This window comes from Lampetra planeri, chromosome 28 (assembly GCF_965212315.1).
Source record: "Lampetra planeri chromosome 28, kcLamPlan1.2.h2, whole genome shotgun sequence".
Taxonomy (NCBI): Eukaryota; Metazoa; Chordata; class Hyperoartia; order Petromyzontiformes; family Petromyzontidae; genus Lampetra; species Lampetra planeri.
Window position 1 is genome coordinate 1,097,384 of NC_136134.1, and position 19,582 is coordinate 1,116,965.

The following is a 19,582-nucleotide window of genomic DNA, read 5'->3' on the forward strand; positions in this document are numbered from 1 at the left end:
AAATCTGTCGGTTGTCTCCCGGTCGGCCTGGTTCTCCAACTTGCCGAGCCTCTGCCAATGGGACTGGTCCAGCATCACGCACTTGTACGTGCATTTGGCATGAATCTTGTCTTCCCTTTGGGGAAGGGTCAGAGCTGGAAGTTGACAAACAACACTCGATAGCGCGCACGAGGCATTTGCGACAGAAGCCAGTGTGGTTCCCGGGCTTGGTTTAACTTGTCTGGTATCAGAAACAAACTCGGGAGGCAGTGAAACATCCCTTCGCCAAGGTAAGAAGTGGGACCCTAGAAGTTTCGGACGGATTGTACACACACTGAGGCCAAGCTGCTGCCATTATTTTCGAAGCCATTTCCTGAATATATTACGAAATTAATTTTAGATTTAGGAATATGTCAAATGAGTTGATAAATAATTGTTTTTCTACAAACTCGGGTGTTGACTTAATGACTCTAGGATGTTCTATTTCCATTAATATGAACACTGCTTCTTGTATCTATTTATGTACGGCCCTTATGCAGCCACAAGCGTGTTGTTCAGCTAAACTCGCACCTGCTCCTCGCAGTCACGGGGATGAGTTTATATTTTTTGTTTTTAGTTTTCTCTCCTCCAACCCACCCCTACCACCCCCCCCCCCCCCCATGTATATTCTAGTTACTGCCATTCTCGTACGTCGCGGTTGATAAAATAGTTACCACTTTGTGGAGTTGAGTAGTTGTCGTGCAAAGTGAATGGCCCTAACAATAGCAGTGTTAATTTACACCTCTTGCTCAAGAGTCGTACAACATTAGGACCGGCCCACACTATCTTCAGTGTGGAAACATTCCAAATATAAAAAAAATATTCATAAAATACTCAAACATTTTGTCATTTTTGAGTCCCTGTTGATTATAGTTCGTGGAAATATTGCTGCCATTTGACACATTACTGCAGACGTGGCAAGATCGCAAATCCTTGCAATCCTCAAACGCTAAGACACCTATTAGCAACATCAGTAAAGATGAGCGCTTTGAGCTTTCGCAATTAAAAAAGAGAGATGACATCGTCATCCTCTCAGCCGACAAGGGCAATGCCACAGTTATCATGGACAAAACCACATACAATAACAACATTCAGGACCTACTTAATGATGGTAGCTATTCCAAAATTAAGAGATCCCACCAACCGCCTTGTTACGAAAACCAACAATATCATCACTGATTCGACATCTTTGATCGAACTAACCAAGCGGTTTTCCTTAAAACCCTCTTCTGCTAGACCACCCAGATTGTCTGGCTCACCAAAAATCCATAAAGAAGGGGGACACCCCTTCGTCCTATCATCTCCACCATTGACTCACCCACCTACAAACTGGCCCGATTTCTGTCTGAGACCTTACAACCATTCACTGGTAAGACCACCTCAGTTGTACTCAACTCGGCTCACCTGGTATCGTTAATTAAGTACATCTCCCTATCTCCAGGTGATTTGCTCGTTACTTTCGATGTCATATCTTTGTTTACCAAAGTTTCTGTGCCTGACACCATTGCAATAATTGAAGATTTGGTCCACCAAGGACTGAATGCTGATGTACCGGCCCTGGTGAGACACTGCCTCACCAACACTTACTTCACCTGGAATGGAACATTCTACAAACAAGTTGAAGGTACCCAAATGGGTTCTCCCTTATCTCTAGTTGTAGCCAATGTTTTCATGGAAAGATTTGAGACAGATGCCATCCAGGCATCCACTCTACGTCCGTCCTTGTGGAAGAGATACGTAGATGACACGTTCATCATCTGGCCACATGGCCTACCAGCTCTGAACCAATTCCTCAACCACATCAATTCCACACACCCAGCCATCTAATTCACCATGGAAGTGGAAAAGGATGGCAAGTTACCATTCTTGGATGTTTTAATCAAAAAGAGACCAGATGGCTCAATGGGACACTCTGTCTACAGGTAAGCCACTCATACGGAAGCCTATCTAAAACCTGACTTCCACCACCATCCATCCCAGAAGAATTCCCTCATCAAAACTCTACACCATAGAGCTCGATTTATTTCCGACCGTCATCACCTATTCAGTGAACTGGAACACGTACACCAAGCTCTCAAGATGAATGGATATTCAGACTACACAATCTGTAAAGCTATCACCCTAACCATTGGGAAATAACCATCTTGAGGACCCAATTAAAACCATCACCTTGCCATACATAGCAGGGGTCACTAATAAGATTTCTAAAATCATGAGCAAACATAACATCCAGGCTCTATTTAACACCGTACATAAAATGCGTGATCTGATCCCATCTGTGAAAGATGTGATCCCTGACATGCAATACCTCCGGCGTCTACAAACTAAGCTGTGTCTGCGGCAGTAGTTGCATTGGGGAAACTAAGCGACATGTCTCAGACCGTGTTCATGAACATAAGGCAGATCTGAAACATGGTAGGACCAATACCTCGACCGTGGCTGATCATTGTTTTAATGCGGTGGGCTCACGCGAAATTGATTTCTCTTAGACGAAGGTACTTGCAAACCCACTGGCTATCAACAAAGATTCGTTCATGAAGCCATCTACATATAGACAGACACAATTGCAAACGAGAAGATCGGCACAAACTGAACACTCATTGGAAGGACGTTATCAACCAGTTTTAGCCAGAATTGGCTATGATGTTCCCATCCTACCACCTTCCGATGTTAGTTGTGCTTTACGCCCATTTCAAACTTGCGCTTTTACAGTCACTTGGCATGCCGACCCCTTGGTTGCGGCTCTGTGATCTTCCATTAACATGCTAATAATCTCTCTTTAACATGCTAATTTTCACCTGGCAGCCCTTTGGTGGAAAACCAACCACAGTCGGGTTGGCTGCCCACCACTTACATTATCATTGACTGCTGACATTTGGGCTACGCCTGTTTCAAACCCCTATAAACAGTTTGCCTTGGAAGCTAACCCCCCTTTTTCTGAAGACGACCGCTTGTGTTGCGATCGTAACGTCGTAGTTGTTATTTTCTTTGAACCTATCTACGTGACTTTACCGAAAGAGCCAAGAATATGAATATAATAATACAAATTATACTCATGCTACTTAAAAAAATACGTAATGTCAATAAACAACTTTATTCAGCCAAGAGCATCTGAAGGACCCTCAGTGATGATGTCATGGTGGCCATCATGAATGGGGACTTCATGGTGGCCTTGTTGCCTGAGGGTTGTTTCCTGCCAGCTGATTGTCTTGTGTAGTAGCAGCGATGACACAATCCCTGGCAACCACTGCCCCGTGCCCAGCTTTGCGATCTCACTGGGATGGGCACAAATACTGTCTGCTTTTCACCTACGCTGTTTCGGAGCCGATGCCAATGGCTGCCTGGTGTATTTTACGCATATTTTCTGTACTCAGGCCCCAGGTTATCTCGAGTGCTTACGATGAATGGGTCCCGTTAGAGTTCTAAACAATGACAAGTGGGACTTTGAGACCTCTATTAGCGAGCTGCTGGACGTTGTTATATTTCTAGAAGAGACCCCCCCCCCGCCTTGCCTCATGTAGGGGAGCACAGGACCGGCTGAAAATAGGTGCTGTTGATGTAAAATAATAATTCCGTGCTTCAATCAATTGGTTTACTTGTTATGTAATGCAGACGTCATAATAACTTTCCAGATGCCTCCGATGAGACAGACTGGTGTGATGTTGCTGTTCTTTGCGTCTGCCCCATCTTCATGGGGTAAAACTGCACGCCCCACGTGATCGAAACATGCTTGGCACACTGGGGGGTGGATGCCATCCTACATGGTTGTTTTTTAGCACCCGTGTGTGTGTGTATGCATGTGTGATAGCACTTTATTGCTGGAAATTATGATTTTTTTCTGGTCCATTATCATGTCAAGATAATGTCTGGCTGAATGAATGGGAGGGGAATGGCCCACAAAATAGAGGGATACTGCTAAATATAAAAATTGGGATATTTACAAAATCTATTGTTTACCTGCATAGCATTGGGAAAGAATATGTAAAATGTAAATCTACATGGCAGTGCAGAAAGTCACGTGCGTCTAGTAAATCATCATGCACTGGAAAAAGCAAACAATTTCAAGTTTGTGAATTATTGCCGAGTCACTGTCCCTCAGAGTGAGCAGCAGCCAATAATAGATCTGGCACACCCACAAAATAGTTGTATCATTATTCATTATTTTTATATTTCCGCATGGATAGTTAATTAGTAACCCAGATTAAATGTCCACGGATAATCAAGCATCATCTGTATCCATTCATTAATGGAACCCTTGCAAGGATTCTTCCATAAAATGACTCGTCGATTAAAATCCCATAATTTTCTTGGTTCCAAGGAGTGAATCGCAGTTTGAGGAGAGGGATGCAGGAAATCGTCGTTGACACGAACGGGGAGATGACGTGACGATCGGCTATTGTCACGGGGGTGGGGGTAGGAAGGGGTAGTGGAGCGGTTAGCGCGCTGCACTACGAACCCGCTATAAACCCGAGGTTCGATTCCCACTCGTGGCCCCCACTAGTGACAACTTTGAACCAGTCCAGAGCCTCTCCTGGTCGACTCGGCCTGAAATGAGTACCTGGTGCGGTGTGTTGTAAACATCCCCACTGGGGAGACAAAAGCAGCTGGTCGCAGTGCTGACCACCCCACTCCCTTTGTGTGCCGTGCCGTCCTTCGTAGGCGCTCGCTTAACAGCACTTGTCCCAACAGTCTGTGAAGGCTATACGGGGGATCTTTGTCTTTTGGGGTGAGGGTGGGGTGGTGTAGAGCACGAGCGGTGAGTTGGATTGCTCCCCGTGTGCCTCACCACCCCTTGTGAATGTCGCGCAGGTTTCCAGGCAGCAGGGGCCACCTCAGGCCTCATATGGTGCAGCCCATGATATGAGCAAGGCAGCCCAGCCCCTGGCCCCGACGCAGCAGCCCCCACACGCACCCTCACCCGGCCTGCAGCAGGTGTGTACCAGTGTTCTACGTGTGTGCTCACTTATGTAATATACACACATGCGCACGTTTGTGTGGGTGTGGGTGCGGAGAGCGGTATGCGCTCCGCTACGAACCCGGCGACCCGAGTTAAATTCCCGCTCGCGGCCAACGTCGGTGACGAATATCTGAACCGGTGCTGGGCCTACCCGAGGTCATAACGCCCTCAAGTGAGCCTTTGGCACATTGTGTGTAAACATTGCCACTAGGGAGACAAATGCGGCCAGGCGTGGTGCTGGCCACCCCTGACACCGTTAGTGTGGCATGCCGGCCTTTATAGGTTGATACTCCTCGCTTAACAGCACATGTAGGGGATCTTTTGTCATTCTGGGGAGCGTTAACCACTACAAGCCTCGTTCTCCAGCTTTCACTTTTAGTAATGGAGAGTTATATCTGAACCGGTTAACTCTGGGGAGATGAAGTTAGCTTGTTGTGGTGCTGCCTGCCTTAGTTAGAATCGGAATATTTGTACTGGAGGAATCCGATGCGCTATAAAGCTCTTTTTCACAGATGTTCGGTAGGGGCAGGTCAGAACATTAGAATAATACAAAAACACGGTAAGAGTGTAAAGTATAGGAAATGAAAGCAAATATAGAAATAAAACTAACCAATTTTTATCTTAGCAGATAAAGTTCACTGAGCTATTAGCTAAAGTAACAGAGGGAGATCTCATCTTTTGTGGTACTGTGGAGAGCTCTGACACTGGCGAAATTAAGTTATATTCCTGGCCGTGTACAATAACAGTGGTAATTGTTATTTTTACCTGGAGTGCGACTTCCTTTGGTCAGCTCAACTCCACCAGGTGGGGGGGGGGTATTAGTGTCTGCCACGGGACTAGCCAAGACATCCCTCTGCATGCCGTGTGCTTGCTGGAACGGTCTTTTATGCTAAACAGAGGCCCCCTTTGTGTAGTGGGTGGTAGGAGCACGGTGGGTGGACAACTGGACCATGATCCCAGCAGTGATCTTAAATGCCTCCGTATCGTTCGCAAGTGGGTCGTGTTCTTCCCTTGGAGCTTCTGTATAACGCCCTCTTGTGCAGTGTGAATGTTAATGGCAATTGCCTCTGCAGTCTACCTAGGCTAACGAATGTATCTTTTTGTTGTAATTGTGTGCGCATATCATTACGTGTCTGCTATATAGGCTTGGCACATTTCACTCTGATGGCTAGATCTCTATGTCGGGGTTTTTTATGTGCACCATTACGAACGCACACCTGTGCAACATCAGCACAGTGTCATTTTACATGTGATGCGGCAAAGATAAAGATCCCCTTTATAGCCTTTGACAGACGGTTAGGGCAAGTGATGAAGGCCGCCACGGTACACAAGGGGGTGAGTGGCCAGCAACACGTTTGACTGCTTTTCTCTCCCCAGTGGCACTCATTTGAGACTGAGTCGACCTAATGTGGTGAGGCAGACGTACTGTCATCTACAAAAGATTAACATCTTTCGGAAATTGTCTTACAAGCATACCTTCCTTTTGTGGGGAGCGGTCGTGTAGTGGTTAGCGCGCTGCGCTATGAACCCGGCTACCTGAGTTTGATTCCCGCTCATGACCAACACCAGTGACAATTATTAGAACTGGTTCTGGGCTTCCCCTAAGTAGACTCGGCCTCAAATTAGTACCTGGTGCATTGTGTAAAATATCGCCACTTGGGAGACAAAGGCGGCCGGGCGTGGTGTTGGTCACCTACCCCCTCGTGTGCCATGTTGGCCTTCATCGGTGCTCGCTAACATCAATTGCCCCAACAGTCTAAGGCTATACGGTGGGGTCTTTGTCTTTGTTTTGTGTGTACGTGTCAACCTGTGTGTGTGTGCGTGCGTGTGTGTGTGCAGCACCCGTACACAGCCAGTCAAGCTGGCCCTCCGTCCTTAGTGTTCCAGGCTGCCCCGCCGACACAGCAGCCGCCCCCCATGAATACGCAGGCTCCCCAAACGCGGCAGGTAACGTTGCTCCCCACGCTTCCTACACCCCCCCCCCCACGCTGCCGCCCGACCGGCAGACTCCTGCGCCTCTCCACACGTCTTTGTTTTGCTTTTTGTAGTCTGGAGGGTTCAGGGGACAGGGTGCCGGAAACCCAAAATAACAAAGAAGATCCATTTTCTTAGAATTCGGTAAAAAAAATTCGAAAGCCGCAATGCGTGCGAATACAAGACGGTACTGTATGAATAACATCAAACCGTACGTTTTGTAACCCCTGTTTTAAGAATGGCACATGCACAGTGATTTGTAATGACGCATTACAAATAATTGTTGGCTTTTTTACGTTCACCGCTTATATAAAATAATTAGGAGGGGTTTTTCACTTGGGAATGATGGTGTCGGGAGCCACAAAGCAGTCCTTAAAGAGCCCCGCGTATGGCTCCGGAGCCACACGGTGCCGCCCCTTGTCCCCATGGAGTGTTCCCTCGCGAGTGTGACACCGCTCCCTCCTCTTTTAATGCTCCGTGTGTGCTTTCAGAAGCCATTTCTATTCATGCATGTAGGCTCCAACACTCATTCTGTCTGGCTTATCAGCTGAGGTCCACTCTGCTGCCTCATTGTTTCTCCCCCCCCCCCCCCCCAAATCTTGGGAAAGTTGTGAATGGTGTTAACTCTGGTGTGGAGGGGTGTGACACGGTCGTGTGCTCCTCCGCTGTGGACGTGATTGAGAAGCTTGTTTTGCAGTAAAGCCTGGAGGAGACGTGCAGAGCTAACGCATTCTGGGCAATGACTGCTTCACGCAAAAATGAAGAAGACTGACTTGCCACGCTCAGACTCCCCCCACATCCCCTCAGGGGTTTAGTGATAAAAAAAACACAGCAAATTAACGGTTGTCTTGATGAGGGGTCCACAATTACTTTAGTCTTATCCACCTTTCGATCCCAATGGGTTGTTGTTGCCATCGATACTTGCTTCTAGGATGCTCCGGAAAGTCTGGTGCACCCTAAACTTATGGGCGATATGACTAAAGTTGGACAAATCCGCTAGAGTACAAAGTAAAGTTACGAGACCCGTCCCTAACGTGAGCTTTAAATTCACAGTAAAAAGTGTCATGTGGAGAAAAAATATATAAATTTTCAACCCTGTAAAGCTAATGTGAATGTCCATTCAGTATAATGCCACCCGTACACGTGTGTATAAGCGCACTGGGTGTACTGTGACGTACATACCGTGTATTCTCATCAATGCAGTTCATTTCAATGGGAGGCATCCCGCCTGCGCATTCGGATACTCTGCGTGGCATTCAGAACGATGGCCCAGTTTCCACCTAGCCATCTCGTCGCAAGTGCCCAACAATCCAACCTCCCTTGCTCTGCAGTATTCCCTGAGTATTGCTGAACAAGGCTACAGTTCTGGATGCTTGCAGGGGATGCTTTGATTACTCGGGTGGGGGTTGGAAGGGGTGTGGCATGTAAACAAATTCCAGTCCCAAGCAGGAATGTGTGTAATGTGAATCATCTGTTGGCAGTAGAGACATTTGTTTTGATCCCTGCCCCACACACACAGCAGGGAGGCTCAAGCAGCTTGGTGCCTGTCCTGATGTCTTGTAATCGGAACTAAAACTATGAAAACTGCTATATAGCTCTTTCAGAAGCGATGTGGCCATCACAAATGATAGCTCAACAAAGTGATAGCGCCCAAATGCTCCCAACGCATGTTTACTAAATATGGAGGGAGAAACCGGAGGACCTGGAGAAATATCCACGCGACCAAGGAGAGACACGCAAACTCCAAATATACAGGCGTCTTGTCGGGATTGAACCCACAACCTCTTGTATACCAGGTGAGGTAGTTAACATCCCGCCATCGTGGTGCCCCAGATGGCACGGACCTCACGGTATTTCCATTTGGCCACATTAAGTCTACAGCCACGAATTACACCGTGCTCCTTCAACCTTGCCCTGAATTTGCGAGACCTGCCTTCAAACGCGCGGAGCCTGCTTCTGCTCGTCTTATCTCCTTGAAATGAGGCACCTTGGCCGATTACGCATTGCGTAAGACGTCAGGGGGAATGGGAGCCGCAAGAACGCTCATGGTAGGGGCGTGATTAAGACATGTCGGGGATTATTCTCAGGACGGCGCTTATAATAAGTGGATGCGGGTGACAAGGGCACAGTCGTCGTCACGATGCGGGAGCGCGTGTCTCATTTAATATTTTGCGGTGGCTCTGGCCAGCCAGACCCCCTCGTTATTGTGATGGATACACTTGTTGAAAGGTTGTACTTGATACGGTGTGTGTGCTCTTTTAGTTGATATTTGGGGTGCGTAACCTGAAGTGTTGTCGCTTTAGTGGCTTCTGGTTTAGAATGCAGATGGTTCCTCAAGCTTTTTGGGAGTTCTAAATGTGCTTTGGTGTTCTCTCCTTAATGGTTTGTGTGGATTAAATGTTGAACAAAATGCAACACTTCAGGAACGAATGCATAAACTCATAAACAGATGACACGTCGTTTGATGGCTTGGGAAACTCTTGCCCAGTGGCGTAGCACTGAGCCCCCCCCCCCAGCATTGCAAAGAGCACGAGTGCGAATCGAGAGAGCCACATGGTAGTGGTTATACAGTGCTAAACAAACAATCAGGCAGTCGACGGAGCATGAGAGAGTGCCACATAGCGGTGGGGTAGGTGATGCTCGTTGGTTTCCGCTGGGACCTAAACGTGTGGACACATGGCTGTTGACTTACGTTCCAGAAACCAGTCTCCATCAACTTATTCTCTTGACCGGATATAAACATCGCTGTATTCTGACAACAACCGTTAAAATGTAAACCATATTGAGAATTAGAAAATAATTAAATCCCGCTTAAAATCAACATTAAATATTTAAAATACTAATCCACGTCTTATTCTTAGGTTTTTTTTCGGTAAAGTCACGTAGGTAAAACATCAAAATTAATGAAAATAAAATAAAACAAAAATCACGACGTTTCGGAGGCAACACAAGTCTCCGTCATCAGGTGGGACCGTCACAGCCAGATTAGCTGTTTTATTTTATTATTTTATTTTCATTAATTTTGATGTTTTACCTACGTGACTTTACCGAAAAAAAACCTAAGAATATGATTCCTTGCAGTCACGAAAGCTTCAAATCTAGAATTAATCCACGTCTGACCGTTGAAAAATGCAGCAATTACCCATTGTTAATTAGCGGCGTGTTCCATGTTGACTCTCAAAGATTTTCTTAACACTCCCCCAAGTGCATTCCAAGTGTCCCGTGGAGTAACAGCTGCGGGCGGCGGCAGTGGCTTTCCCTGTCGCAGGCCGTGGCACGACACGGATGGATTCCCGTAAACCATGCGGCGTCGATGACCAAATGAGATGACAGAAGCAAAGCAATCTTGTGCGTGGTGGTCGCCCATGCGAGTGCTTTCTAGGCTAAAGATTTTGCTTAGCTTCTGTCGAAAAAACTAAGTCCACTGAGCTATATAGCTCTTTTTCAGTGACGCAAAGTCTGAAGGCTTGGGCACCCGATTCACAAGGGGTTTCAGTAGCCGTGAGCAGCGTGGTGTTTTCCCCAAACCTATCCTCCTGGATCGTGCACATCTTGACGCCGCCGAAGTCGAGTTGAATGAGCCTGGTGGTCTTGGCTGTTGCGGTGGAGAGACGATGGTGCCCATTTAGGTTAGTGCCAGTCCCCTGAAGACTGGGTGGGTAGCAGGGCAAGGTGTGATGACCCTCACCCTGGCCGAATGAGCTCGCGCGCGCACATTCCTGGGGCATTGTGCGCGATTGATTGAGTGACCGGGGCGTTGCCGTTTGTCCGGGCGCCGCATTGCAGCAGTATGGGTGTGCGAAGCAGCAGCGCGTGATGGTGAAAAGCATTCTGTTCAAGATGGATTCCACACCCGTGCGAGGAATGTTACGTGGTGGATGGGGGCCGTTTCTAATTGGGAGATGTAGAGGGAATTGTTTTAACGTTGCAGTCCGCAGAGGAGAATTATGCGCATGGAAGTGTGGGGATTATTATCAAGGCATGCGTGACTGAGCAACTTGGTTAATGTAGCAAGACTCCACTAATTTAGACTTTCAATCACTGTAGCGGAGGCAAAGTCCTGTGACCCCTGGTGTCACGTACATTCACGCGACCACCTACTGCCCCTAGTTTGGCTCTCCATTGTGCATCCCTAGCACCCAGAAGGTAATCTCTTTAGTGAGCTGCTGCGCCTGAACCAATAAGCATAGATATTTTTGTTGAAAAATAGTGAAACACCAGGGGCTGATGCCGTCTGTATGGGGCACGCTTGTGAGGCGACTTCTGCAATTTGCTTTTTGTTACCGTGCGGTGATCTCGCTGCACGGAGAGCGAGCGTCGCAACCGTCAAGGTGAAGGTCCAAATGCGGCTCTGTGCCAGCAGGATCCCGTGCCTGCTACTCGCTGCGGCTTCCCTGTCGCGAGCAGTGGCACGACACGGACGGATTCCCTAAACCGTGCGGCGCCGATGACCAAATCGCCGAAAATGCACTCAGTCTTAATCAGATAACAAAAGTTGGTCAAGCTTGAGAATAGGTTTTCCCCTTTTTTCTGGCAACAAAACAGGTGTTAAAACACCAAACTAAAACCTTTTACAAGGAATCATTTTCTGCATTAACCACAATACTTGTGGTCAGAATGCAAACAAAAAACATACTCTGAATATATATGCATTCTTTGAAACTGATTGGTCCACACCAGAGACAGCTTTCTTTCGAGCATAGTCTCGAACGGTGTTGGACCAGAGGACGCCAAAAGGCGTTCCTTGTGAAAGGTTTCAGTTTGGTGTTTTAACATCTCAACACCTTTTTTGTTGCCAGGAAGAGGTGAAAACCTATTCTCATATTTTGATACTGGCAAAGGATGATGTTAGTCAAGCTTGTGCGTGGTGGTCGCCCATGTGAGTGCTATCCAGGCTCAAGTTTGCTTCGTTTCTGTGTTTAGAAGTAACCTGGTCACAATAGATAGCTTCAATGAAGTATCTTATCACGTGGACATTTATAGCAGCCAAATACTATAAATGCATGGAGATTCTAAATGTGGAGGGAAAAACCGTAGGACCCGGACAAAAATCCAAGCGGCCACGGGGAGAACATGCAAACTACAAATATACAGCAGGCATCAGGGTCGGGATCGAACCCACAGCCTCCTGTATACCAGGTGAGGTATTTAACATCTTGCCATCGTGGCGCACACGGTGGTAAGATGTTACTCGCCCCGGTGTTACCATCGGGCTGCAGGCCTTCGTGGTGGACAGCAGAGGGCACTGCAGGACATTCCATTGTTGTGCTGTACTTGGCTTCCCATGTCCGCCATGTTCACTGACCAGCGTGGTGAAGTATGTCAACTAACACCCACGGTGCGGGAAGGCCCTCAGCTAGCAGCGAATTGACAAAGTGGGTGCGCACGTACGTGTCATGTAACGAGCTCATGGGGCCGGAGAGATGACTGGCTCGATCTAAGCTCCGCTGTTTAAGGCTCGCCCTGATGGCTTGCCCAGTCTCTGCCGCAACCAGAAACCCAGTCGCATGAATCCAGGTCTGAGAGCGAGAAGTGGCTTTGTCTTTTCCACAGGTTAAAACGGTGTTATGGCATTGTAATGGCGTCACAGCGACATTATGGTTTGATCCAAACGGGATTTGCCGTCGTCGCGGCGTTCCCACAGGTGTGCGTACGGTGTGGTTGTGATGCGCTGCGTAACTAACCTGCTCTCTCGAGCGCTTCCAAGAGGTTTGTGACAAGTGGTTTAAATCCTGTTCCCACCTGTTCCACCCCCTTCTGTCCTACCTGTGGTGTTCTCTTGCCCTTGTCGTTACCCTGGCTCCTCTGCTCTCTCCCCTACCTGCCCGCACCCCTTGTGCTCCCTGGAATAAAGCTCCCACATGGTTCCCGTGCGCTGCACCACCAGGTACTAATAACCCTCCCTCTGACCCTCCTCACCCCGCACCACCTCTATCGAAGCACCCAGCTGCCTCTTAAACCTGCTGAATGCTGCGATGGTGTAGGCATGATGCGACCATGACCGTACGCTCAGGTGACGGGGGGAAGGAAAGGCTGGCTGAGTTGGCAAGCAAAGGCCTCCTTCAGAAACTCAGAAACAGGAAGGGGGTGGGGCAGCGAAACCTTTTGCTCGGAGAGCATCCCTTGATTTGAAAGTGGGGGTTTCTCGTCAAAGACCCACGTGGTTGTTGTGCACTGGCTGACTGCCTGTGTGGGTGGATGTCTGTCGGCACCCTTTTGTGCGGTGCGAGCCGCGTCTCGTCGGTGACTGGGGAAGCGGTTCAAATCAAACAATTGGATAAAAACTGAAGTGAGCGATCGCGGTCGTTGAAATTCTAGAGCCCCCCAGTGCCCATGAAAACAAAACCCCGTTGCCGAGCGGTAGCATTTCTCGCTCGCCAAGTGTCCCAATTTGAACGTGGACCACGGGCCCTAAGGCTGCACATACCACGCGATGTTGTTTACCGCCCGCCTGCTGTAGCCAATGCCCACGTTAGCATGGCAGCATGATCAGGGCAAGTGTTTAGGACTGCAATGCGTTATTAACTCTCTACTTTATCCCCGGACACAGGATTTTTTTTTATATAAATGAGATTTCTCTACAAACCCCAATTTTTACGGCTGAAATATCTATTAAGACCACTAATGCTGACTGATCGCTTGAGGTTAGGTTGCGTTAATGATCACCTGTGAGCACCCGTTGTTTTTGCTGAGTGTGGCTTTTGAGTAAGTGGGTGTTTAGACAAGTCTCTCAGCTGTGATGGCCTCAGCATGAGAAGCAGGTAAGCTCTCTTAAAGCCGAGGATTCCTCTCTCCCGATTACCGCTAGTCAATGTACACATGACCTTTGTTTAATTTGGGTTGATGAATTAGTTTACATTGGTCACCATTCACATTTTTCTCTGGGCATGACACCATCGCCAAGCTCGTATTAGCCAATGTGTTAAGCGTGTGTTAGAGTTTCTGTGCGTACAGTGTATATATAATGATGACAGATGGTGTATATTTTTAATAATGCCCTGTGTTTGTGGGAAATGGGGGAGACCTCTTTGTGAACGCTCGAACCAGGCTGAGCTTTTAATTGGTAAAATAAAAGCTGGAGCTGTTAGGGGTCCGGTGTGGGCGATGGAGCGAGAGAGAGGTGATTGAGCGAGAGAGAGGGGCTTTCCCCTGTGGGATCGGCTGCTGTAGGCCAAGATGACAATAATCCTCAGGGGGAGATTAATTGCACCAGTTGTCTGAAAGGAAATTAATTTGGGGCCTTCCTTTGTGAGCCACCCATCTAGATCTTCACAGGGGCTAGAAGCTCCCTGTGATGTAGCAACCTAAGAAGGCCACTTGAGCACTTATGGGAAATGCGTGTGAATAAAAATTAAATGCAATTTGCAACGTGTCACCGTTATGTACTCTGGAGGTTAAGGAAAAGGTGTAAAGGCTCTTATGGCATTAATATTTAGTCATGGCTATTTAAGTCCGCGGCATTTTCTCTTTTGCCCATGTCCACAAATGAGCTGTGAATGAATGGTGAAATTATTATCAGATGAAATGACGAGTATTGAATAGGTTTTCATTTGTACAAGATCTTAACATGGGACTATAATTATTTAATCAAAGGGTCATTTGTCGTAGATGTTGAATCGTTTAACCATCAGCAATAAAGTTAACATTTATACTGCATCCAACACATGCTTTGAAAGGCTTGGTGAGGTGATTTTGTTTAACATCTTCCTCATCTGGTATTCAGGAGGTTGTGGGTTCGATCCCGACCCTGATGCATGTCTATTTGGATTTTGCTTGTTTTCGCCGTGGTTGCATGGACTTTCTCTGGGTCCTCCGGGTTTTTCCCTCCATTTCGAATGTGATGGCCTTGTCACTTCTGAGAAAGCTATAAAGCTCTGGGCCTTACCTGGTAAAATTAAAATAGATTAGTTTTATTTGATTGGCACATGAGCCCACGTGAGATATTTCTGGTCACCACCACCACGGGTGCTGTGTGTTGTATGGAGGAGGAGGAGGAACACGTGGATACTGCTGCAGCCAGGTGTGGCGAGGTTGGTGCTCCAGAGGCGTCTTGGCTCGGCATTGCCCTAAATATAATTTGGTTAATTCTTCATTCTAGGAACGAGTCGGTGGAGGGATCAACGCATCACAGGTTCCACTTTGTTCATTCGTCAAATGTTTTAGAATCAGAATCTTTATTTATACTGGAAGAATCCAATGAGCTATGACGCTCTTTTTCACAGATGTCAAGTAGGGGCAGGTCAGAAAGTGACAAGAACAAACGAGACAAACACAACAGTAAAAAGTATAGGGAAGCTCAGCCATTCACCAAATTTAAATAAAAAAAGCCAAAAATGATTGTGATTAACTCAGTTTGGTATTGTATACATTTGTTATGCAGCCAGCAGGTGGCTGATTTTATTTGTTGTGTTTTGTTGGATTGCTTTTAAAAGCGCGCACCTCTGGCAATCCAACATATCAAATTGATAGTGCATTCGGGCGTGAGTTCGGTACCGCCTGTAGGCAGTTTTTCGTTCTCACGGAGCCTTGTGAGTAGCGTGGGGACATCTCCGTGGTGATGGCATCAGAAGTAAGCATTGGCTCGTGTTGCTGTTTCTGCATCGCTTGGGCTTGTGTCATCAGGCTTTCATGAATATGTAGTGGATTCAACCGAGTCGCAGACGTACTCTTTGGAGGCAAAACATTTATTAATACTCTTTTGTTCTTTAGGTAAAGTCACGTAGGTATAAAATAGATCACGACGTTTTGAGCGCAACACAAGCGTCCGTCATCAGGTGGGAAAACATGGTCTGCTGCTGATGCAGACTGTTGCAGACTTTTAAAACAGTCTGCATCAGCAGCAGACCATGCTTTCCCACCTGATGACGGACGCTTGTGTTGCGCCAAAACGTTGTGGTCTATTTTATTAAATTTTTTACCTACGTGACTTTACCGAAAGAACCAAAGAGTGGATTCCTGCAGTCACGAAAGCTTCAAATCAACATTTATTAATGCCTCTGGCGTGGCTGGCTCCACCCTTGGCCACGACCACCTTCTAGAATCTTCTAGCAGGATCTCGGACCTGACACGTGACCACCATTAGCCCCCACTTGGGGGCCCTGTGTAGACTTTACCAGTCACGTGTCCTTCGCGGTCAACCAGAGTGCAATGGCCCTTAGTTTAACCCCATTCCCGTGGCCGGCACTCTTACGACCTGTCCTGTAGGGGTCGGCACTGCACGCAGAGCGTGGTGCCATCCAGCGCTGTCAGTCAGCGCTCACCGAGCCCCTCCAGGGCCGGTACTGCACCCACATACGTGGTGCCCGCGATGTCAATACATCGCACGCCGTGCCTCTCTCGGGCCGGCATTACACAGTGACGTCCGCGATGTCACTACAAATGTATAACATTTAGTGAGCGTTTAGCAAATAGTTAACCCTGCAGTGATGTCTCATCACACCCTATTTGGGGCCTAAGATTGGCCTAGCTAATGATTACTTTCTTGTTTGGCACTGCCATTTAACTTGTTTACATGTTTAGCGCCGAATAAAACACCATGATGCGTTTCTCAAGTCTATTTTGACCACCCAAGGTATGACACGCCACATCGTTTATATTTCCACCGGACTTGTGTTTGACAAGCCGCTAGCCGTGTGGAGCCCACGGTATTAACGCTGCTAAGGTTGGTTACCACTCTAATATCCAGACTGCACACGTGTTTGGAAATGTCAACGTTGCTTTTAAGCGGCATCTGTTGAGGTCTGTCCTACACTCCATGTGAACACGATCATACAGTGTGCATATTCGCTCCCATTTTGTACGGTAGCCAGACCCGTGTGAAAATATGCAACGCGTGCTCGTGTGTGCGAGCACGTGTGTGCGTGCGCGTGCGAACGCACAACAACCTAATCTCTTGCCAGCTCTAAATGACCTGGTGCCAAATAATTACGGAGGCAGACACGGCTTCAGTCACGGTCCATGTCGGCAATTGTTTAGTAATCGTACAATTTTACAGGCGTTAGAAAGATTACGTGACCGCCGAAAAGGCCAGCTGTGCATTGTAATAAAGTGACCAAGGGTTTCGAGTTGAATCGCCGTTCACTCGCCCCTCTTGTGATCCAGACAAAGATTTGCAATTCTCCTAGCTTGGCAGCATGCGCATGTCTTGTGCAAAGCTGTCGGCCGTTGGGTGAGAAGCTGGCTCTGTGACCCTCGTTCCCTCCACACATGGTCTGTGCTGTGAAATTATTTGAGACTTTTTCGCACACGTGTACATGTTTTCGCAGGACAAAATGCTACGGTGAGACACATGTTTTGTATTAGTTTTTTTGGTACTACTTGTTTACCCGGGAAATCCTCAAGACTCCCTCTAAGGGAGGGTGCTGCCAAGTGTTTGCAGTAGAGGGCAATGCTGCTGTGTGTAATCCAAGTTTAGGACATTTTCAGCTAAATTTTCAACATTGGGGATGTTTGGCCAAGACCAGTGGACATGGTTTATTTTAGCAATGGGAGGAAACGTACATGCAGTGTTTATGTACGTACAGCCCTTTGTCAATCCACTGGATGATGAAGTCCCCCTCCTCACACCATGCGGCTCACGCAGGATATTTCACTTAACGTTGGACAGTGTGAGTTGGTGAAAGCAAAATAGTTGTTGTGAGTGGTCCATTCTCCCCAGCTGTTTAAACGTGGCCATGCTTGTCCCGAGCGATGCTGATGCATCAAGCACAAGCTTCCAATTTGGGAACGATGTCACTGCATTTTTTAATGTCCGTAATTGGTCGTGAACCGAGGCACATTTTCCCATAGGGTTCAATGTAAATCCGGTTAATCCGTTCTGACCTTTTTTTTTGGTTTTTGAAGCACAAAAATATGAAACAAATTACAATACACATTAGTACTGTACAGTATAGTAATGTATAAAGAGAGAACACTAACCTTGCTTGAGATGACTTCAGTAAGCACTCAAACGGGTGAACTGTACAATACAGTAAGTACAGTATTGTACAGTACAGTACTGTATGTGCTAAAAAGCAAAAAGTCACTGAAAGTGTCTTCACAGTACTCGCACTACTTCTTTCTGCGTCTCTTCTTCTCTCCACGATCTTCCTACAGGAAGTCACGACCATGTGACAGCCTGGAATTAGCATTAAAATGGCCGCGGCTCCTGTTCGTGAACCGAAGCGGAGTTCGTGAACCGGAGCATATTTTTATGAACTTTTCTGTTCGTGAACCGAGTTGTTCATGAACAGAAGTGTTCGTGAACCGAGGTATCATCATCATCACTGTATATAAAAGTCTCCGCGCGCTCGAGCTTGCGGGGGATTTGGCTCTCGGACGTTTGGGTTTAAGACCGAAATAACTTGCCAGCCAGCACACCCTAAGCCCCGCGGTGGGAATAGGCTATTCCGTTTTCACGTCCATAAATTTTAAAGTCGTTTAATTAACGAATTAGTGGCATTCTTATTTTCATTATTTACTTATTGCGAGACATCGACCGTACCAACTCACGACAATTGCCTGGGGGGGGCGGACTCTGCCAAGTGATGCGCGTTGCCTCCAGCTCATGGGGGACATTTTATTTTACGCGTTTAACATGAAATAAATATACACATCACGCTGCCGATTTCTCTTCACAGTGTGATGTCCTCTTCCCCCCCCCCCCCCATCCCAATGCGTGCAGTTACTGATATAAAGTCCTTAGATATTAATTTAATATTATTTAAGTGCTTACATAGTATTATTCTGCCTCGGCCGGGGGGATGGTGGGGGGGGGTAGCGGCCCAGCTCGCAGCCTGGCAACGTCTCACCTCCTCCGGCTTGCCAATCTAGGCGAGGCCGCGGGCTCTGCACGGGACGAGGCGTCACCACGCCAATGTCAAGTACAATTTTATTGAATCTTTCGCTAACAACTCGGGTTTATTGGTTACTATTATTAAACAAATAAGTTTACAAATATTACAATGATAATGTTTGTGTGCACATAACTCTGCTTCATTCTTTACTATTATGAAACTAATAAGTAGCCTAATACTGTATTACTATTATAATGTCCGTGTGCAGAAACTACATGCGTGTGCCTAAAGTCGATGCCTGTGTGTGTAAGTCGATGGGTTTCTATGTGTGTGGGTCCATGTCTGTGTGTAAGTCCATGTATGTGTCTGTCTTTTTCAAATGGACAACGCCCGTGTGTGTGTGTACGTACAAGTGTTTGTGTGTGTCAGTCCATTTGTATGCGTATCAGTCGCAGTGTGTGTTAGTCCACGTGTGTGTAAGTCCATACGTGTGTGTTTCACTCGATGCGTGTGTGTAAGTCAATGCGTGTGTGTGAGTCAATGTGTGTGCATGGCTCCATCTGAGTGTGTAAGTCAATGTGCGTTTGTGTGTCTATGTGTGTCAGTCCATGTGTATGTGTGTACGTCGATGTGTATGTGTGTGTCAGTCCATACGTGTGTGTTAGTCCACATGTGTAAGTCCATACATGTGTGTGTCACTCGATGTGTGTGTGTGTAAGTCGATGTGTGTTAATCCATGTGTCTGTATCTAAAGTAGATGTCTGTGTGTCACAGTCCATATGTGTATGTGTGTGTGTAGGGCAATGTGTGTGCAAGTCTATGTATGTGTGTGTAAGTCCATGTGTGTGTGTCTTAGTCG

The 19,582-nt window shown here is 47.2% G+C and overlaps 1 protein-coding gene across 1 annotated transcript in view; it reads left to right on the forward strand.

Annotated features, from left to right (window-relative positions):
- Window positions 1–19,582, forward strand: part of LOC144728304 (eukaryotic translation initiation factor 4 gamma 1-like) — a 135,377-nt gene that overhangs the window by 46,697 nt on the left and 69,098 nt on the right. Inside the window, 2 exon segments of the mRNA XM_078607637.1 lie at window positions 4,828–4,950; window positions 6,815–6,922. Coding sequence (XP_078463763.1) covers window positions 4,828–4,950; window positions 6,815–6,922 — 231 coding nt within the window.